The 22,666-nt window shown below is 41.7% G+C and overlaps 1 protein-coding gene across 4 annotated transcripts in view; it reads left to right on the top strand.

Moving 5' to 3' along the window:
• The window catches only part of METTL24 (methyltransferase like 24), a 170,126-nt gene that overhangs the window by 35,322 nt on the left and 112,138 nt on the right, over positions 1-22,666 (top strand). For 3 of the 4 annotated variants that reach the window (XM_043592104.1, XM_043592103.1, XM_043592105.1), the window contains exons 3-4: positions 4,918-5,057; positions 13,997-14,225. In XM_043592104.1, the coding sequence (XP_043448039.1) occupies positions 4,918-5,057; positions 13,997-14,225 (369 nt within the window). The remainder of the gene's footprint in view (positions 1-4,917; positions 5,058-13,996; positions 14,226-22,666) is intronic. The other variant, XM_043592106.1, reaches the window with a different exon arrangement.

Genomic DNA, 22,666 nt, shown 5'->3' with positions numbered 1-22,666 from the left:
AGGCTTCCCTTAGAATTCATCTTGACAATGAGAGCCTACAAAACTGGAAGAATATTAGAGTCACTATTACCTAAAATTTCCATAGTTAGCAGTAGTGAGTCATAATGGCAAGGGGGAAAAAAACCTTCGGAAGGTACTAAAGCAAATTCCACCCCCATTCTCTTATGCTACTTAAAAAAAAAATCATCTCCTTCAAATCTGTGTTCAAGCTTGTACAGCAAGGCCCAGCATTTGATGTGTTCATCATTGATTTACTCCTTCTTCAATTCAGCAGGCATTTGCTGAGCACCTGTTCTGTGGTCGGCACTGCCTGGGGTATAAAACCTAAATTCAATACATATGCGTGCTGGCAAACAGCTAGGATGCAAGAGAGTTGTGTGTTCTCTAACACGGGTGAACAGATGGGTGGGGGAGCTTGGAAACGGAAGCACAGGGCCAGGGACAGTGTGGCATTCGACTGCAATGAGATGGCACACTTGCATGCTGTGTGTCCCTGATGGCATGACTGGGGACCTGAATTTTTAATGAAACACCAGAGGATATGGTGTTTGGTAGAGTGTGCACAACGTCAAGTGCAGTTTAATTAGGTATTGTTTTCTAATGTGAAAGACCACGATTACATCGCTGAGTTCTGGAGTCGATGATACACTGTTTGATGCTAACAAGAAATGGTTAAATCATAAACACAGTGCTCTGTTCTAAAGGAAGGCTCCAGATCCAGCTTTTTATGGCCACCCCCAAACCATATGCCTCTGGGAAGCAGGCCTTGCGGCACAAAATTAATCTAAGCAACAGTTGCTGTTTTAAAAAAGAAAAAGTGGATTTTAAAACATTATCTAACTACCTATCTAGCTATCATCTAGCCAGCCAGCCAGCCATCTCTCCATCCATCTATCTATCTCATCATCTATGCATCTATCTATTTGTAAAAATAACATAAAAATCCAAGCCCTGGAGATGCAGACTTTACGACTTTGTAACAGTAGTATCTGTTATATTTACTGGTACACACACACACACACACACACACACACACACGGATAAAGGCAACAAAAATACAACTCTTTCCTTAGATGTTGCCTTTCAAAATAATGGTATTACATGAACATACAGTTGATCATTGAAGTGATTCTTGCCAGAAGTCCCCAAGTTTTAAGGGCTCTCTTTGCCAGATTTTACTTATGGGGTGCCAGAAATTCTCTTCCATCTTTTGGGATGCCAAATGAAATGAGAATAAATTAATCCCTTTAAGCGGCACCTGGCTGGTGCCATAAGTGGAGTATGCGACTCTTGATCTCGAGGCTGTGAGTTCGAGCCCTGCGTTGTCTGTAGAGATTACCTAAAAATAAAATCTTTAAAAAAAATTGGTTAATCCCTTTAAGTTAAATAACTAAAATGCATTTCAGAAAACATTTTTTTTTTCCTGGAGTTTCTTCTCTTTTATCTAGGCCTAATTTGCTTTTGCAGCTAAAATTACAAGGGGAATTAGAGAGAGAGAGAACGTAATTACTGGAGGTAGAGCTTAGCTAGGAGTTATTGCCCTCACTTATTTTGCTTACGAGAGTTTATTGAAGCCCTGGCCATAAATCTTAACAAGAAACTTTGAAAAATCAATATTTAATTAATTTTTAGGAGCTGAATTTTACTGAGTGCTTCTAGTTGTTTTGCAAAGCTAATGTCTATCACTGAGATAGTTAATATGGAAAAACTCCTGTGTTAGGTATGTTTGAGCTAGGAGTGGAAAGGGGAACATTAGCAGAGAGATTGAATGGAAAAGAATGTCTTTCCAACAGGGGTATATCTGTGTAAGATGAAATCTTTGGAAGAAGAAGAAATGCTTTAAGTGTCACCTTTAATAGAATAAAACTCTACTCCCCAACATTGGCAAAGTAAGGGCAGTTGAGCCTCAAAGCCCTGAATCTTGACCCTTAATAGTTATCAGATTCTTGGAGGCCTCTGGCTAATTGTCACTGCCCGCCTCTCTGGCTTTTTGTTAGGGGCCGGGTTGCAGGGGCTGCTGTTTTCATTTTAAAGCTCTGGCCCAAGCATAAGAGACTCTTAAAAACTGAGAACAAACTGAGGGTTGATGGGGGGTGGGGGGTGGGTGATGGGTATTGAGGAGGGCACCTTTTGGGATGAGCAGTGGGTGTTGTATGGAAACCAGTTTGACAATAAATTTCATATTAAAAAAATAAATAAATAAAGCTCTGACCCAAGTGGAGCCTCTTCCCTTAATTTGCTAAGGCACAGATGAGGCCAAGCTGGAACCTTCCGGTGGGGCTTTACAAAAGGGTTCCTGTAAACTCACAGGACTATCCGCATAAGAATCACCTGGGGCAGCTTATTAAAAGGCATGTTCGCAGGCATCAGCCTCAAAGATTCTGACTTTACAGAGTGGGACTTGAGAATCGGTATTTTTAGGTGCCTCCCAGGCCTGTCAGAATGTAGGTGGGCCATACCTTGGGAAACATGGTGGGAGAGGCGAGAGTTAAATTTTAATGGTGTTAGGAGGGAGTCATGAACAAGGACCTGTGAACATCTATATCATGTTCTGTCATTATGGAGGTTCTTAGGGAGAAGTGCACACAAAGAAATGGGAATCATCAGACCACTTTAATAAAAATACTCCAGGAAGCTGACCTAGAGCAAATGGTTCAGGCTTATGAGGTCCAGGTATGCTTTAGGGGCCTACAGAACTGCCTCCCTCCCTCCCTCCCTACTTACCTGCCTACCTGCAGGGGTGAGAGGAAGGGAGAGCGTCGGACACAATGACAATGAAGGTGCTGATGTTTAAGGTGCAGTAACCTGCCCACTAGTAAGACAGGCCCACCAAACACATTGAACTTTAATTAAATTAGCAGTTTTTCCTCCCTTGGTGGTGAGTGGGGACTAGGATATGGGCAGAGGCATAATTCCCATGTCTTTGTGGGTGAATCATAGGAAATGAATTAGACAAATTAACATGCTGATGTACCCAGTTAATAAATGTATTCTGTAATAGTTGCTTAAAATTCAGTTCCATTTTCTGTTATTTTTTTCCTTTAAACAGGGGTCATGGGTGGAGAAGTAGAAAGACATTGGTGAGGGGCAAGAATATATATACAGGGTTTCACATTTTAGACTTCCCTGTAAAATGTCCAAATCCTAGCAATATGCTCTCTCATTTATCTCTCTGATAAATAGTTCTGGATAATTTTGCCAGGCCAGTAGCCCTTGATCACAGCAAAAGTATGGGAGATGCTGTATCAGTTGAATAGGCTACATGTATATATTCTTTTCAGATTAGAATTCTGGAAACTCTGTTAAATAAAAGAATTGGGCAAACCCAGGATATCTTTAAAAACATTTTTATTTAAAAAAAAACTTTTTTTTAATGTTTATTTATTTTTGAGAGAGACAGTGTAAGCGGGGGGAGGGGCAGAGGGAGACACAGAATCAGAAGCAGGCGCCACACAGAGCCTGATGCGGGGCTCAAACTCTTGAACTGCGAGATCATGCCCTGAGCCAGAGTCGGCTGCTTAACTGAGCCACCCAGGTGCCCCCAGAATATCTTCTCTTTTTCTTTTTTTTAAATTTTTTTAACGTTTATTTTATTTTTGAGACAGAGAGAAACAGAGCATGAACAGAGGAGGAGCAGAGAGAGAGGGAGACACAGAATCTGAAACAGGCTCCAGGCTCTGAGCTGTCAGCACAGAGCCCGACGCGGGGCTCGAACTCACGGACTGTGAGATCATGACCTGAGCCGAAGTCGGACGCTCAACTGACCGAGCCACCCAGGCACCCCCAGAATATCTTCTTAAGAAGAAAATCATTTGCTGTTATATTTTCCAATGAATTAAAGCAATGAACCTCAGACCACCCTTTGCACCCAGAATGGTCTGTTGTCTGTGACGTGACAGCCAGAGCTGCTGCATGATTCATGGAGCATCATGATGGTGATGGGAGTTTTGAAGCATTAGGGGGAAATTGATGTTCAGTGAGGTGCTGCTGGCCACAAAAGAACACCTGGGCCACAGAACCTGCTTTCTTTGGTTCCAGCCACCTCAGCGTGCACACTGTGCCAGCCTCAATCATAGTGCATTTGCTAAATGTGCATTTGAAATCAGAGACTTGCTTCTGCTTGATTTAGATACATGTTCCCTTTGGTTTCCTTATCTAATTTTGATGGATGAGTTAAAAGAAGTGCTTTGGTTATAGCTCAGGAAGAGCTTCCTTTCTTCCTGCATGGGGCTCTCGCTCTTCTCCCCTAGGAGGAAGCTCATTAGAACAGTTTCTCACAAACAATACGGTCTTGGGAGCAGGGACTATGAATTAATTTCACTTGACCCTTGATCAGCTGTTTACCTTGGATAACTCATGCTACCTTTCTGGACCGCGGTGGCCCCAGCTTATCTGCCTGAGATAAGGAATTGATAATCTGTATCCCTCTGAGACCCATGGCCACAGTTGGATCTCACAACTTCTGATAGAAACACCATGGATTACAGTCCTCTGTGTTTTGCCAGCACTGTTCTCTACGTCTGGAATGCTCTTCTTGATTTCAGCGTCTTGGTCAACTTCCGTTCATTCTCCAGGACTCACAAATCTCTGCAAAGCTTTTTGGGACCCCTCCTTTCTGCCACCTTTGCTCCTGACCTGTTCTCCCTTACATACTCTGTGCATATGGCTATAGCAGCTCTTAACTTCCCTTCAACCCTGTCTATAGTCTCCACAAGGTTCCTTATAATCCAGTATTTGGAGTTCCTCCGAACATTTGATAGCAGTCTTGTGCTTCCCTGGGGGAGAGGAATAGTTGGCAGTGGAGAAGGACATAACTCTCCTGTTATGGCTTTCAGGGACCGAGAAAGCAGTAACTCCCCACCTGCCACTTATCATCCAGCGCTTTAAATTATTCACATCGATTTCCAATCCTTACAGATTGCATGCAATCACATGAGCACAGACAGCCTAGCTACTGACTCCAGCCCTGCAAAGAAGCCTTGGTCAGTCTGTCTTGATGACAGGTTTGGCTTAGCTCATCAAATCCGCAGCAAGCGATGCCGCCTCTACTCTTTAGGGTAAGTGCATTTTATAGCAGAATACCAAAACGCTCCTGCAGGTGGCCAAGGCTATTTCAGTAACACAAAGTTATGAACGTAACAATGTGTAACAGGTGCTATACTTTGCCTCCTACACTTTGTTTCAGACTCATGTGTCGGTTAGGTAACTGTCGGCACTTGTGGGTCACCAGAAGGTGCCAGGCCATTTTCTCTCCCATTCTGCTGGGGGTGAATTGGCAACTTCAGATTTCAGTATGACGATGATCCTCTTGGCGAAGCCCGTGGTCGCCAGCTAGAATTACAGCATCCTTACTGTGAAGAGAGAGAATAGTAAGAATTAAGGGGGGGGGGGGAAGAACAGCAAGCATATTAGAAATTTTTTACACATTTATGAGGAGTGACCCAAGATGAATGGCCACTGTTGGATTTTTATGGTTTGTGCCAATGGTAAATCTGTGTGTACATTTACATTAAAAAGAAAGAAAAGGGAATTCTTGTGAAATCACTGTGATTTTGTCGAAACTGTAGGAAATAATATTCAGTTATTCAGGCTGAAAATGAGCTAAGTGTACAAATGGATTTAGAGGGATTTTTGTAAAAGGGCGAATATAAAATAATGATACTATTTCATGAAATATATTAGGACTTGCATCCAGTTCTGAACTTACAAAAATGTGTCTCAAAAAAGGGGGGGCAGGAAAGAGTTGTTTTTATTGGGAACACCCTATTCCATAGACTCTTTGTGGAAGCTGTGTGGTTAGGTTCTCAGACAAGGTCCCCAAGGTCCATTACAAAAGCACTGGGGACCCTAACAGGTGTCCTATGCCTGTTTCTCACTAATCGCTTTTATCATCTCGACGATTCACATTCAGGCACATGAGTGACAACTGCTAACCCAAATCCTAGATGATAAGGGTTGGGGGCAGACATTTGGGTCTGTGCCCAGAGGATCACCATCAACATCAGACTTTATCAAACAAGAATTCTTAGTTGTAGTCACTGTGGACTTTTTGTAAAAGTGAACAGTTCAAGTAAGAGTCTCAGGATAATGGAAATTGTATAAGCAGAGCTGGGGACGCAGTAGGCACTCCATATATATTTGCTACATAAATGATTGCTCTAGGTAAGGAGAGCAGGGAGAGTCGCTGGTTATGCTATGATTTAGACCGGGAGGCTGAGGCTTAGGAAATTAGTTGCTCAGCCACTTGATTAGAACAGAGGGGAGCCCACCAACTATGCTTCAAGATTGTAGAAAGGATGGGACGTTTTGACAGTAGAGTTTATTTTCTGTCATATTAAAAATGCATGAAAGTAGGTCATAAAAGTAATTGCAGAGTACCACATGCAAATTGGAGATCTCCGCTTGGTCCTGTTTTCTTGCTCTGAACTGCCTTTATAGTTTAGTTATTATTTTACACCCTGGAATAATTTCATTTAAAGCCTATCACTGAGTAAAATGAAACTAGCAAAGCTGTTTGGGGGGGGGATTTTTAAAATTCCTTTTTGCTTTCCTTGTACTTCAGAGCCATTAGATAATTTTGTTGCAAGATTTCAGATTACTTCCTGTAAAAGGTGGTTTCTTATTTTCATCTAAATGTTCACTATTCAAACTCAACGTTGTGAAGAGCAGATAAGAACAATTGAATTCCACTGGGAACAGACGTGAATAGATTATAAGGGCCAACATTTTATTCAAAACCTAAAAATGCTTAATTGAAAACGGGGAACTAAAAATATTTCTGACGGGTAAGAAAAAAAAAAAAAGAAAAGAAAAGATGTTTTGGATTGTGGTTGCACACGTTGATTGCACTGTTATTCAGGACTGAGGATCAGGACAAGCATACCCCCTTCTCAGGTGAATTGCTTGCCTGGGGGCAGGTAAATAGCCAGCTGACATCTCAATTGATACTGAGAAGAAAGAGACCCAGCCCAGAAGTGGCGGTCCTAAAATGAGGCACAAGAACAGGGAATGTGGGTCATGGATGGTCAGCGTTCGGGAGTAGTGGGGTAGTTGAGAGATGGGCAGGGAGGGCAGGTGGTAGATGGGTCATGGGGTCCCTACACCAGGCAGTAAGTGCTCGAAGCCCCAGGGCTTTGGCAGCAGCAAGACTATGCCACTTCTGTGCCCAGTCATTCCCAGGTCAACCAAAGATGATTGATAAAGCCATAGCTTGGGGTGTCCTTCCTAGAGAGGAAGAAAGGAGTCGGAGGACAGACGGACCGGAAGACAAAGGCTGAATGTCCTGCCTTCTGATCTGTTCCCTACCTTTCCTCCACCCCAGGAACTGAAGCAGGAGTCACTTCCACCTTATTTCAGAGTCTGGAATGTCTTTACTAGAAGTCAAAGCTCTTTATTCCACAGTTAATGTAAAAGCATTTTTTCCAGGAGAGTGTACTCTGTGTGAAGTTCAGTTGAAAATTAAAATCAGATCCTTTTCAACCTTGAAATGGGGTAGAATAGACCTGTTAAGATAGGGGAAGGTGCTGTACAGGAAGGTTATGTTACAGAGGAAGGGGAAGAGAAGAGGAAGGAGAGGTTGTGTGTTTAGGTGATAATATCATGTACTTGACCTCTTCAGCCTGCGGTGGTGGCTGCTCTGTAAGTCTTCTCCTCTGTGACTTGGAGGGGGAGGGTTGGGGAGGGTGGTAGCTAACACAAATCGGGAAATATCCCCGATTTTATCCTCCCTTTCAAAGATTGTTTTTTCAGAGGTGGGAGTGAGAGTGGAAAAGAAAACTTGAGAAGAGACAATACATAGGTAGCAAATCTTCACCTCTTTTTTTTAGTTCTCTGGCTGGTGGTACCGTTTGGTTTCAAGACATAAATTCTCAGCATAAGACAGAAGAACATTTGATAAATGGCACATGGTTAGGCAACAACTAGTATCTTACACAGAAAAGCTGGGACTTCCAGGTGCCAAACATTTTCAACTTGTAATAGTTTAACACAGCAGGTGCTCATAGTATACATGAATGAGGAATCAGAAAATCATGGACCCAAGGATCCTTTTTAAATAATTTTTTTTTCCTAATCACCACTCCCCCATGAAATTTTAATGCCAGAGATAAACTGTATATCTTTTTTTTTTAATTTTTTTTTCAATGTTTATTTATTTTTGGGACAGAGAGAGACAGAGCATGAATGGGGGAGGGGCAGAGAGAGAAGGAGACACAGAATCGGAAACAGGCTCCAGGCTCCGAGCCATCAGCCCAGAGCCCGACGCGGGGCTCGAACTCGCCGACCGCGAGATCGTGACCTGGCTGAAGTCGGACGCTTAACCGACTGCGCCACCCAGGCGCCCCACTGTGTATCTTTTTATGTAACATATGCATGTTGCTTTATATATAAAAAGAGGAAGTATTGTTGACTCCCAAGAATGGAATTTTGCCCCATTAGGGGTGCTATCATTCCTGTTGATAATATATGTTTTGGACAAAATCTTGGCATTTCACGCAATGTTATTTAATAAAAATCAATAATTTATAACATATTTTTTATCTACTATTTAGTGTCATTTATGCTTTGAAAAACCCAGAACAGACCATGAAACTCCTGGGAAACACGATTGTCTTACTTCTTCCAACCCTGATGCCTTCAACGGTCACAGTTAGAAACCTTTCCTATATCTGCTTTTATTTATTTTTAGCAGCTTTGTTGAGCTATAATTCACATACCATACAATTCACTCTTGTAAGGTATACGATTCAATGGGTTTTTTTGTCGCTACAGTCAAATTTAGAACATTTTCATGACCCCAAAGAGAAAGCCCTACACCCAGTAGCAGTCATTTGCAAATTCAACACGTTTCCTGCTTTTCACCCCCTCCTCGTAGGCAACCACTAGTCTACTTTCTCTCTATGAATTTGCCTATTGTGGACATTTCATGTAAATGGAGGCACACAACATGTGGCCTTTTGTAACTGGCTTTTTTTCACTTAGCATAATGGTTTCAAGGTTCATCCATGTTGTAATATGTATCAGTACCTCATATCTTTTTATGGCTGAATAATATTCCATTGTATGGCTACACCTCATTTCATTTGCTCATCAGTTGATAGACATTTAGGTTGTTTCCACTTTTTGGCTACTGGGAATAATCGTGCAATGAATATGCACATGTAGGTTTTTCGGTAGACATTAGTTTTCGCTTCTCTTGGGAATATGCCACTTCATATTCCCACCAGCAATGTATGAGGGTTCTTATTTCTCCACATTGTTGCCGACATTTGTAATTATTGGTCTTTTTGATTGTAGCTACCCTAGTGGATGTGAAGAGGTGTCTCATTGTGATTTTGATTTGTTTCTCCATGTTGGTGAATGGTCATGAGCATGTCTTCATGTGTTTGCGCTAGGACGTTTTGATTCCTGGGGAACATAAAGGACGCTTACCTTAATACTCTTGGGAATATTTTTAAAAGAATAACCAAGACCTGAAACAGTACCACATTCATGCCTTCTACCCTTCAGTAGCATTAAAGGGCATGCAGTTGCTAGCACTGTAGCTGGTCCAAAGGACACCTTTATATGACTTGGGAAGAGGCACCCCCTCAAGAACCCCTACCCCACCTGCTAGAAAACCATCATTATGGTGACTATGATGTGAATGGTACCGTCTAGAATTGTTGGGTGCACAGCTCACACAACCACACTGAGGAATCTTGATTGTTGCCCTCTGAGCATCAGAAGAGGGGGGTCAAGATGGTTACTGTTATTCTGTGACCTGTGGAAATTTAGTCCTATAATTCTCCCCTTTCCTCTTTCTTCAACACATCTCTCAGATTTGATGCCCTTTCTGTGCTGAAGAGCTTGTCTCCATCTCAAACCCTAGGCTTAACATATGCAGAATAATATTCATAAGCATTAGTTATATAATTTTCTCTCTCCCCCGTGTAGAGATAGGTTATAGTCTTCATGAATGCTTATACATTTGAATACACCTATTAACTGCTTACCTATTTCAGAAATGGGTTGTAGCAGGAATTTCCAGTTGTCCTCCGATATCCATTCTTTCCTTTTTCCTTTGGTAACAGAACTCCTGAGTTTAGCAGGGCATCTGGCCACCTTGCTGAAGACTGCATACCCTAGCCTTCCTTGAAGCTGCAAGTGGCCGTATGACTAGCTTTGAGCAATGAGATATGAGCACATGTGATGTGTGCGACTTCTCAGCCATACCCTAAGAGGAAAAGACATGACCTTCATTCCCCTTTTACTTCTCCTGATGGCTTGAAGGCAGACGTGGTGGCAGGGAATGGAACAACTATCTTAGATCATGAGATAGAAGCCTCTGATCTACATGTCTTGCTTCATGGAATACACATTAAGTAGAACATTCCTGTAAAGTAGGATTTTCTACAGTGAATTCTCTTTCTAGATAAATAAGAGCAGCAAATGATTTCCTTACAGACTAAATACATTTTTGCTGTAAGTAATATTTTTGTTTTGGCTACTTCATAATTTTACTATATTTATTTGTTCAGAAATCTCTCTTCATTACTACTTGTGAACTTCAGATCAAGGGTTATGACTAATTTGTCTCTGGTGTCTAGTATAGTGCCTTAAACATATTAAAGTGCTTTATCAGTATTTGTTTATATACATGAAGAAGACAGCGAAACATAGCCTACCCCATGCCATGCTAGTTACTGTGTACTATGTATTCTAGGAATTCCAGACCCTATAATTTTCTAGTTTTCTCTCACTTGGGGCAGCATTTTATAGATTTGCTGTCTCTTTACTCAGCACGTGGGATTCAGAGAGAAGCAAAAATGTTATGCTGTATGTTAACCAATTGGAATTGAAATAAAAACTTGAAACGAAAAAAATAAAAGCAAGAGTGACACGGTTCTCTTCCTTATGGAGCTTTACCCTCCAGGAACTGGCGATTTCGTAGATCCCCGAGATCACAAATATTCCTTCCAGGGTTCTGTGTCCTGTGCTCATTCACAGTGAGGTGCAGTGTAAGGAGCACATTTACCTGGATTGGATTTGACTCCTGGTTTTCCTACTTTGGGCCAGGTAGCGCCACACCTATGTATATTACATTTGCCTTTCCTGTTGCTTTTTACACCTACCACAAACTTGGCTAATTTAAATTTTTTTTTTCAACGTTTATTTATTTTTGGGACAGAGAGAGACAGAGCATGAACGGGGGAGGGGCAGAGAGAGAGAGGGAGACACAGAATCGGAAACAGGCTCCAGGCTCCGAGCCATCAGCCCAGAGCCCGACGCGGGGCCCGAACTCCCGGCTCGCGAGATCGTGACCTGGCTGAAGTCGGACGCTTAACCGACTGCGCCACCCAGGCGCCCCCAAATTTGGCTAATTTAAACTAAGCTTGAGGAAGTACCATTTTGAATAAATGGAAGTAAGAATTATAGATATTGATTAAATTAATGCAGCTTATTACTTTCCAGTATAGAACACTTGTGTATTAAGTGTATTTTATTTACTAAAAGTAATATAAGTTAACCCCCAAATTACAAATTTCAGTAGTTTCATTTTGTTTAGTGCCTACAAAGTAGTTCCTCACTATTTGATGATTAACTTAAATATGTATGTGTGTACTTATGATATCTCTAATAAAGAACACTTGTACATATCTAGAGAATTTCTGGAAAGATACACAAAGATTACTAACTGTGATTATCTCTGGAAATTAGTGGTCAAAATTTCTAGGGGTAGAAAACTTCCTTTTTATTTTATCTATTTCCTTGAACTCTTCCTATGTGTCTTTGTTATTTTTTCATCACAAAATTTTTTGTTTAAATTGAAAACATCAATATGTAATAAAGTGCCTTACTAAAAAAGTTAGTTACAGAACCGTATGTGGTTAATTTAATCCCTAAAAGTTTTTGAAGTCTTAATTAAAATACATGTTTTAGAGTAGAGAATGTTTCCTTGAAAATAATATTTTGAAAATTCACTCAGAAAGAAATTATTCAAATTTCTCTACTCTAGAAAGTTTACATATAAATTGTATTTAATGAGTACTTTGTTGACATAGTGTTCTCCTAGTAAAGCTACAGTATTGCCATTTTCCATTGGATGACCCATAGTAACACTGGTTGGCTCATCTCAGTTTCAACACATTCAGTTAAGTGAAAAATCTCTTGGGGCAGGTGAATGTGGCAACATTCTGATAGAGAAAGAAATCTGTCTACTAAAAACAATGCTTTGTAGTTTTTTCTCAACTCTTGGATTTATATTTCATGGCAGGTTTATACGTTAGCTGTTGCTGTGTAACAAATCACTCTAAAATTCAGTAGCTTAAAACCATTATTTATTCTTGCTTATATGTCTGCAAATCAGCAGGCTTCCATTGACGGAGGCTGGGCTCAGCTGGGAGACTTTATTTCAAGGTGTGGTGGCTAAGGGAAGTTCTGCTTTTCATAGAAATTTGGCAACTTGGCTGGGATACCACTGCCCCTCATGTTTCTTATTTTCCTGAGCCTGGCAAGTTATCTAGGGTATGTTTTCATCATGAGGACGGTATGAGGATGTCCACGAGAGTGGACAGAAGTACTTAAAGCCTCGGCTTGGGACTGGCATTCTGTCACTTCCTTCCACAAAGTAAATCACCTAATCAAGCCAGAAAATCAAGGGGCAAGAAAGGACGCTCTGCTCATGATGAGCACAGCATGGCAGTAGTGTGGATGAAGGGGGACAGAATTAGAGCCAGTCAGTCAGTCAGTCAGTCAGTCTGCCGTCTGAGTTGAGTAGGTTCAGTAGGAGGTAAAAATTAGGAAACAGAATTTCTCAGGGAAAAGGAGTGATATAGTTTTGAAGAGTGCTACGTCTTCTAGCCACAAGGGGAGAGAGAATTGTAGCTGAGGGACAGCAGAGGGTTGACATGCCATGCGTCCAGTGAGGGCAAAAGCAATGTAGTAGGAGTGAAGGGAAAGAACAAGGCAAATAAGAGTAGTAAGAATGTCTAGGTGGAGGGAGGATCTCTGTACTGAAGGCTTATTTTCATTGCCTAATACTAGGTAAATAATTGTTAGCCAATGAGCTTGTACATGTCCAAATTATGAAATGTCTGCGATACTGGAGTCTAAGAGAATGAAGCATTTCTGCCCTGGGTTCAGGTTTGGCCAATGTCTTATAGATACCCTTTGAGATTTTGGTATCTTAAACCATACCTAATTATAGTATTTTGAGCAAAGAAGCCATAAGCACCATTAAAAAAAATCGTCTTTCATTTAATCTCATGTTTTTCATCCAAGCTGATGCTTTAATCAAAGTGATGAATATTACTCCACCAAATAAGGAATATGTCTGAGTAAATTAAAAATGTGTAAGTATATGAATGTTTCGCATGACGTGCTACAAAGTGGATACTTAAGTACAATTCATAATTTCTTCCTCCTGTTGATGTGAATTTAGGTGAGGTGTCTCTGGTACTTCTTGGGTACCAGATCCAGTAGAACCACACATATTTGCCTCTTCTTTAGCTGTACTATTTTAAAACGCATTTCCACTTCTAAGACAACGGATATTGCCTTTAAGTCAGGCTGCACGCATCATGGCCATTAGAATGGAGACAAATTACCTCATTAGTACACTGCACCTCTCCTTAAGGGAACCGATCCTGGCGCTTCTATTTTTGATGTATTCTGAGAAAAGCTCTTAAGATTACTGGATAGACTTGTTTCATTGCTACTATGGTTTACATCTTAAAAAAAATTAATTTGCTATGTCTCTACATGTTTGAACATGTGATTCCCTGGTTTGCATTTAGCAGATAATTTCTCTGCTTGCTTTTTATCCAGAAGCTTTTAGCTATAATGCTTTTTGTGATGGAAGCAGGTTGATTGAATGTGTACAGTTAGCCATGTGTTAAAACAGGAGAAAGCTTGATATGAATAAGAAAATTGTCCTTAGAATTGTCATTTTATCAATCTAGCACTTGTGCTTCATTATATTTGTGTTGTTATTGATTTCCACGCTCTTTCTTTATAGGCTGGGGAATGATGATACCCAATTTGAGGTTAGCATGGCCAACAATGGATGTGAAGTACATCGTTTTGATCCTAGTGTTAAATCAGCTCATGTTCTGGAGAGTCCGCGCCTTTGGTATCACCGCTTGTCCATTGACTGGCGGGACCCCCATCCAGCTGTTGCTGCCCCCAAACTGCACAGCAACACCAGGAAACTGGGAACCATTTTGAATGAATTTGGGCATCACAAGGTGAGATTTTTTTCATTTGATCTTATAATTAAGTAAAGTGAACAAACTCATAAACTTTAAAAAATGCAAACCAAGAATTGGATAGTTGAGGATCTAGTTTCAGTTTTACTGATGTTCACCCACCATTATTTATAGCATCAGCTCTGTAGACATGAAGTTTTGGCAAGGACAGAGATCTTAAGTCGATTTGTAGATTGTAGTCGCTGTTGAGTAGTGCTAGGGTTTTGGCCAAGACTGGGCAAGGAGCTAAGAAACCTACTTCTGGCGTAGGTTCAAGAGTCCCATTTTCATTTGGCAATTGATTTAAAGTGTTCAGACAGAGCAAACTACTTATGTCGGCCTCAAATACAAAAAGTAATCAGAGCCAGGTTTTTGTTTGATAAGAGATTGCTCATGTATCATGTTTCTCACTGTTTTAACAACTATTCTGGGTTTCTAGGCTCTTAAAGACCAGAAAAAAATGTATATCTTTGATTAAAATGAACTTTGTAAAATTGAATGGACATTATGTGTGTTGCAACTGATATAATTGTGTCAAAAGTATGTCAAATCCCTACAAGTATTTTATTGTGAATGGATAGCAAGAGGAAACTCAATCTTTGAACTGTGTTCCTGGAAAGCAATTTTTTAGTGTAGACCTGAGCCAATTGCATTCTGTAGGCAAATACTAGATAATTCTCCTGAGTGTGCTTGGCTTGCGTTTGTTTGCTAACCTGCCTGGGCTCGGCCTACTTTGCCTTCATGTTCTCAGCCAGAGATGGCATGTGATTTGGAACATGCCAAAATGGGTGCCTCTGAAAACCAATGTACACGGAACTTAATTTTAAACTTGAGTTGGCTCCTTGATCTTTAACAAAAGGGCTTTTCGTCTGCGTTGTTCTTTTTCTTCTCCGCTCCCTCTTGCTCCACTTCCTCCTCCTCCTTCTTAAAACACACACACACACACACACACACACACACACACACACACACACCTTCCCTTTAATTGGACAGCTGGAGCTTCTTCAAGAACGATTTCAGGGGCGCCTGGGTGGCGCAGTCGGTTAAGCGTCCGACTTCAGCCAGGTCACGATCTCGCGGTCCGGGAGTTCAAGCCCCGCGTCGGGCTCTGGGCTGATGGCTCGGAGCCTGGAGCCTGTTTCCGATTCTGTGTCTCCCTCTCCCTCTGCCCCTCCCCCGTTCATGCTCTGTCTCTCTCTGTCCCAAAAATAAATAAACGTTGAAAAAAAAATTAAAAAAAAAAAGAACGATTTCAAAGAATTTGCTGCTCTTTTGACATGTGATTAACTGTTGATTTGTATTTTGCTCTGCCATGGACGGTCCCTAGCATTTAATAATTAGGAGCCTAAATGAAACATATATAGGATTTGGGGGGGGGGGGTGGTAAAAATCTCTGAGCAGAAACTGATGTGAGAGCATTGTTCAGCACTTTATTTTCTTTTTGCTACCTGTTACCTTCAAAGACCTGTTTTTCGGCAGCTGAAAATTACAGGCTTGAATCTCTAATGTGTCAGCTCTCGGATATTCAAAGAGCTAACTACAGATTCTTTGTGTTCATTTGGGACTCTTGTTGTTCTACCATGATGTTCTGTACACCTTGGCCCTGTCTACCCTCACTCTTTAAAGACTGAATAGAGACTGCTTTTTTCGCTAATATAGTAGCAAACGATTTGGTAAATGTGAGGATAAAATAGGGCTTTGAAAAATGACGTGTGGATATAATTTATCTAAGCCACGTTCCCTATGAAAAGTGTGTTTTCAGATACCCAGGTATGCACCCGAATTGTGTTTGTTTAACTGCCTAGGAGCTGCAGTGGGCAAACCTTTATGCTGCTGCTGAAGCATACAGTCTTTCACACTGCTCCTAAGACAGCGGAAATATATATAGGGGTACCTAAAAAGGATAAATGTTCCAAAGGATTTTTTATATTCCTAAGGCTACTTATTTTTTTAAAAAAAATTAACGTTAAAGCATTATTAAATTAAAAATATTCTTATAAGTACTTATTTAAAAACATTAAAAAATTTTTAATTTCTTTTTATTTTTGAGAGAGCGAGAGAGACAGAGTCTGAGCTGGGGAGGGGTGGGGAGAGAGGGAGACACAGAATCGGAAGCAGGCTCCAGGCTCTGAGCTGTCAGCACAGAGCCAGACGCAGGGCTCAAACTCATGCACTGCGAGATCATGACCGAAGTTGGATTCTCAACTGGCTGAGCCACCCAGCCACCCCTATTTAAAACATTTTAAAACCTAAAAATGGTTAAGATGGTAAGTTTTATGTTATGTTATGTGTATTTTACCACAATAAAAAATTTGGGAAAAAAAAACCCATGAAAGTGATCTGGCTCAGAATTGCCAGGTATATATTTGCTGCTTTAAAAATTCCTTATTGAGGAATTGAAAAGATACTGATACACTTTCATAGGGGTGTGTGTGTGTGTGTGTGTGTGTGTGTGTGTGTGTGTATTTGAATGCTTTAAAGCAAGAAAGATGAAACCCACTGGTGACTGATTGCTTCCATTAGAAACATGCCTCTAAAAGCTATGCGGTGCCAGATAAAAGGAAACTGCATTTCTGGCCTGCAGCAAGCAAAGTCTGTTTTCATTTTTCTGCATGTGTACAGACACTGGTCAATAGGATGTGGCTCTGGCAGGAAAGCAAATAGAAAACACACACACACACACACACACACACACACACACACTAAAATATGTGCATGAGCCTTGCCTTCTTCACTCATTTTTTTCTGCAAGTGATTTTAGAAACCAGAGGGTTTTGGGTTGTTTTGTTTTCACTTCACGATGCTAAACTATTTTACATAGTTTGGCGATGTTTTCCATGTTCTCTTCTCTTTATCCATACCTAGACTCCAGCCCCTCAGGCAAAAAGGAAAGGCAATCCCCTGACATGGTGACAGAAAGATGCATGTGGCTTTTGCACTGCTTTAAAAACCCTTTGGTAATTTTAATTTCAAACTATAAATCAAAGCCCTTTTGAAGCATCAGGTGAGAGGAGCAGCAGCAGCAAAACCATGTGAACCATAAGCCATAATAGCACCTGGATCCAGTATTATTAACGATGAACTGTTTTCTCCTTGCCGATGTACTTGTTGCTGTAACTATGCATAAGAATTTTTCCAGGATGGGACTAGAAATATCGAATATGGAATTTCTGCTCATATTAATTGTAACGTGTGCTTTTTTCCTAAAGTCTCTATGACACAGAGCATCTTAAATGATCCAGGCTGATGAAAGAGAAGTTACTACTTTCAGTCTTAGCCATGCTGATGATAATATGAATAAGAGGACTGCCTTAGACTTTGACTCTGGAAGCTCAGTAATTTACATTTGAAGCGCTGGTTCTCGTGGTGGTGATTTTTGGCGATGGGCAAGTCATTTAACCACTCTCGTGCTCATTTTGATCGCGAGTGTAATAGGGACAATGACACTACCTGGATGGATTGTTTTTGAGAAGTACATCAGAGAAGACAGTACGATTGAAAAATGATGATTTAAATTCAAAGGATTTTTAAAAACAACTTCAGTAAGTTTTTACAAAACTCTATAGAAAACATTTCTGTTTTCTTTTCTTTGTTTTCAGGGAAAATATATCAGATTTCCCTGGAAGTTGCTAACTGCACCTAATTCCACTCAAGAGTTTTTAATGAAAGCTCTGTGTGACACTGAAGGGCAATTGGTTCTTAAGACGTGGTGGTAGAGAACTGTTTCTGTCTGCTGCCCTGGGGCGCTGAACAGCTTTGCTGGCGATTGTGTAGAAAGAAAACACTGTACTGTAGATAAATTAAATAAGCTGCTGAGAATTAATACAGAGCAGAAGTGGAGCATGGGGCCTTGGGCTGCGGGTCAGAGGGACCGGGTGGAGCTGACCGATGCCTGCTCAGTGAGGGTGCAGGCGCGGGTCCTCCCCTGGTGGGTGGGGCCGCTGTCTTGGGCTGAGTAGCCGCTGGTACCCTCACTGGAGGGGGCGGGGCCTGCTTCCCGGCCCTCCACCCCGCCCTCCATCCCCTACCCCTCCGGCTCCCCAGGGATCATGAGAAGTCAGTTCTGTTGTGTGATCCCAGCTGTGCTGGGGCGAACCCGGACTTTGAAATTGAACTACAGAAAGATTCCCTTTTCTTTTGCTTATCGAATCGGCAAATATAAACAAGATGTTGATACTGGCCTAGAGTGGAATGCGTCTTGGGAATAATACTCCTGCTTTGCTGCTGGCAATGGAAAACGATAGATTCAGGAAGAAGATTCGGCTCCACGTGTATATTATGTCACTTTTCATTCCCAGAAATTTTCTTTACCTGAAATTCTATTTTGTCTGCTATTAGTTCTGCCGTGACAGTTTTTTTGTTTTGTTTTGTTTTTTGATAAATATTTATGTGAAATGTCATTCCACATTCCTGTCTTTTTCGATACAGTTTTAGTTTATGTCGTGTTCTCTCTCTCTCTCTCTCTCTCTCATAATTTTCTCTTTTTGGTTTGTGTTTGGCGTGGGGGAGGGGTGCATCTTCCCTTTAGGGAAGAAGGAAGAAGGCGCGTCACCTTTCTTAGAATTATCTGGAGAAATAATATCCGTGGAACTCACGAGTAAACTGGCTTAGTTATGTTTTCTGAAGCATACTAAAAATACCTAACAAACAAAAGAGTTTGAAGTACTTACTTGTACTGACCCAAATCCTATTCCATGCCATTCTCGCTCATATTTACTGTGTATGTGAATCATCTGGGGATCTAACTAAAATGCAGATGTTAATTCCGAATTCTGGGGTGGGACCCAAGATTCTGCATTCCTAGGAAGCTACCTGGCCCTGCTGAGGCTGCTGGTTGGGGACCATACAGTGACTAGCAAGGCCTGTTGGCAGAGGATATTTATTAGCGGTTGATTTCCCCCCGGGAAGCCCAGCCCTGGGCCACTTCGTGTTCTGATGCCCTCCACTCTCAGCCTGAGTCTCTGCCAAGGGTGGCATGAGGCACAGATGCTGTGCTGTGCTCCAGATCATTTTCCCGTTCCCGTGCCAGCCTATGCACCACATTTCTGTATTGGACTTGCTATTTTCTTGGAACAAATTTGTTTTTCGCAGGAGGGAAGCTCTTCTGTAAAAATGTCTCATCGGGTGCCTGGGTGGCTCAGTCTGGTGAGCATCCAACTCTTGATTTTGGCGCAGGTCACGATCTTGGAGCTCCTGGGATGGAGCCCTTCGTCAGGCTCTGTGCTTGGGATTCCCTCTCTCTTGCTCTCTGCCCCTCCCCCCCCCCCCCTCTCTCTCTCTCTCTCTCTCTCTCTCTCTCTCTCAAAACAAACATTAAAAATAAAAGTCTCCTAGTGGTCTCCCATACCAGTTCAAGGCCCAGACAGGCCCGAGTTCTAAATGACTAATGGTTAAGCCTCCAGCTGGACCCCTGCATCTCAGATGTGTGTTCCTCACTAAGCAACTAAGCAGTATATGGCTTAAGAATGGGACTCATGTGGGATCCCATTCCAACCATCTAGTGAAGTGCTCAGGAAATATATGATACTTGATCTGACTTTCTACCTAGTACCTTCCTAAATAAGATGCAGAGTATCAAAGTTTGAATGCTTTATCTTTACACACAGCCTACTGCAGAATTAATAAGCAGCAGTTAGAGCATCCAGAGGCCTTAGCCACCGATGTTTCAGAAGAACATTTGGGTGGGAAACGCCATGGAAACAAGATATACTATGGTAAAGGTAGAAGTCCAGGTGATTCTTTTAGGGCCTGGTGCAATCTTCTGTTTAGACTTGTTGATACTCCTTGTTCAAAGAGAGGTGTGTATCTTTCTGTGTATTCGAAGGCAACTTCGTCTTGCAGAATTGCTATTTAATCATGACAAGGCTATGTGTCTGTGAAATAAGCCAGTAGCAATTTAGGAGTAATGAGTCAGTTACATTCCTGAATTGCAATTTGAAATGCAGACACATCTTTCTGTCTCCATCAACCTGTAGTGGTCCCAAAGGATGAGCCATCATGAGCACGTGGGTTGAGAACTTCTGCACTCAATATGCAGGAAATGAGTGTCGGCTTTTTACCCTTTTCACTCATCTATAATGGTGAGATTTGCTGTGAGGCAAATTTCCGGGCTCTTAGTGATTTTCAAACCATTCCGTATTTAGCTAGCATATAGATTATAAAGCCTGTTTTGAAGAATGAGCTAGGTACATGTGGATTTACCCCTGGTTTGTTTTTTCTTCGATGTGTTTTCCTTGGGCAGAAGCCATGACTGGCAAGGTTGCGTGTGAACCGTGCTCTGGAATCCAGAGACCCACTCCCACCTGTACAACTGAGTGGTTCTCAGATCTCAGTGTTAGAATTGGGAATACTGGAAAACAAACCAAAAATAACAGCACAAGCAAATAATCTGATCACCCAGGGACCTTGATTAAACTGTCGAACCCAGAGCCAACCTTAGAGATTCTCAGCTGGTGTGGCATGGAGCCAGAGAACCTGCATTTTTGGCGGGGGGGGGGGGGGGGGTGTGTTAAATCAGGTGGTTTCTTAAAGTTAATGCTACACCTGGTTTAGTTCTTAAAACTGTGGTTTACCGACATGGCTTGCATCATAGTTCTGTTGGATAGGGCTGGTCTAGAATTCTAGCTCCAGCTCTGCTTCTAAGGAAGCTTCTCCTAAGGAAGCTACTCCTGAGTAGGAGAGACGCAGGGTCACATGGAGTTCAGTGGGTTACTTGACTGCCGGGGTCTTTGCAGAGTTTCCTTGTCTTGTCTGGCCTTTTGAGATTCATCCATGTTGTGGATGTCAGTATTTTTATTCCTTTTATTGCCAAGCAGTGTTCGAGAACCTGCATTTTTAACCAACCCCCACCTAACTCTGACCCAGGTAATATGAAGATCACCCTGTGAGGAGTGTCAATGTGTAGAGAGGACTTCAGTGGCTGAGCCTTCCATTTGCAGATCCCCCTTCCCCTGCTGCATATAAAAGGACTAGTATCCAAAATCTATGAAGAACTCGCCCAACTCCACACCTGAAAAACAAATAGCCCAGTGAAGAAATGGGCGGAAGACATAAATACTTTTCCAAAGAAGACATCCAGATGGCCAACAGACACATGAAACGATGCTCAATGTCATTTATCATCAGGGAAATACAAATCAAAGCCACACTGAGATACCACCTCACACCGGTCAGAGTGGCTAAAATAAACAAATCAGGAAACTATAGATGCTGGCGAGGATGTGAAGAAATGGGAACCCTCTTGCACTGTTGGTGGGAATGAAAACTGGTACAGCCGCTCTGGAAAACACTGTGGAGGTTCCTCAAAAAATTAAAAATAGATCTACCCTATGACCCAGCAGTAGCACTGCTAGGAATTTACCCAAAGGATACAGGAGTGCTGATACATAGGGGCACTTGTACCCCAATGTTTATAGCAGCACTTTCAACAACAGCCAAATTATGGAAAGAGCCTAAATGTCCATCAACTGATGGATGGATAAAGAAGATATGGTTTTTATATACAATGGAATACTACTTGGCAATGAGAAAGAATGAAATCTTGCCATTTGCAGCAACGTGGATGGAACTGGAAGGTATTATGCTAAGTGAAATAAGTCAGAGAAAGACAAGTATCATGTATTTTCACTCATATGTAGATCTTGAGAAACTTAACAGAAGGCCATGGGGGAAGGGAAGGGGAAAAAAATAGTTACAAACAGAGAGGGAGGGACAGGCAAACCATAAGAGACTCTTAAATACAGAGAACAAACTGAGGGTTGATAGGGGGTGGGAGAGAGGGGAAAGTGGGTGATGGGCACTGAGGAGAGCACTTGTTGGGATGAGCACTGGGTATTGTATGGAAGCCAATTTGACAATAAATTATATTAAAAAAAAAGAAGCAGGAGGTTGAATGAGGTTCTGTGTCCTCCTTCTCTGTCTCTTCACCAAGTTCCTTTCTTCTTTGTGCCTCAGTTTTCCCTATTATAAGGTGTGTGATATGACCCCTGCCATTTAAGAAGGTTGTGCAGGCAAATAAACTCATGTTGGTGAGAGAAATGAATGGAGTATTTTCATGAGCCTAGAATTGTGATTTTACATAAAACAGAGCATTTTGACTGATTGTCGCTTCTTTGAGATTTTCAAAGGGGTCCAGTATTATTACATAAAGGGGATGATTTCACACACGGAGGACATTAGGCTCCAGTGAATGGCATTTGTTTTTCTTCACTGCTGTGTCCCAGGGTGGGCGTACTTGAGAATTCTGCCATTTTGACAGAGTTTTGGGAAGGAGAACCAAATGGATCCTGAGGAAGCGGAGGGGTTCTTAGCTTCAGGTGTCCACAAAGGTTTCCCTCTGTGTGACTCCCTTCTGTAAAGGAGATTGTGGTTCGATAGAAGAATGTTATGTTTAGCATTGCACAGCTCGGTTTCGCCGGGTCATGACACTCTGCCATTTATTT

The sequence above is a fragment of the Prionailurus bengalensis genome, chromosome B2 (genome assembly GCF_016509475.1).
Source record: "Prionailurus bengalensis isolate Pbe53 chromosome B2, Fcat_Pben_1.1_paternal_pri, whole genome shotgun sequence".
Classification (NCBI taxonomy): Eukaryota; Metazoa; Chordata; class Mammalia; order Carnivora; family Felidae; genus Prionailurus; species Prionailurus bengalensis.
The sequence above is the reverse complement of the archived record's forward strand: the minus strand, read 5'-3'. Positions and strand labels throughout refer to the sequence as shown.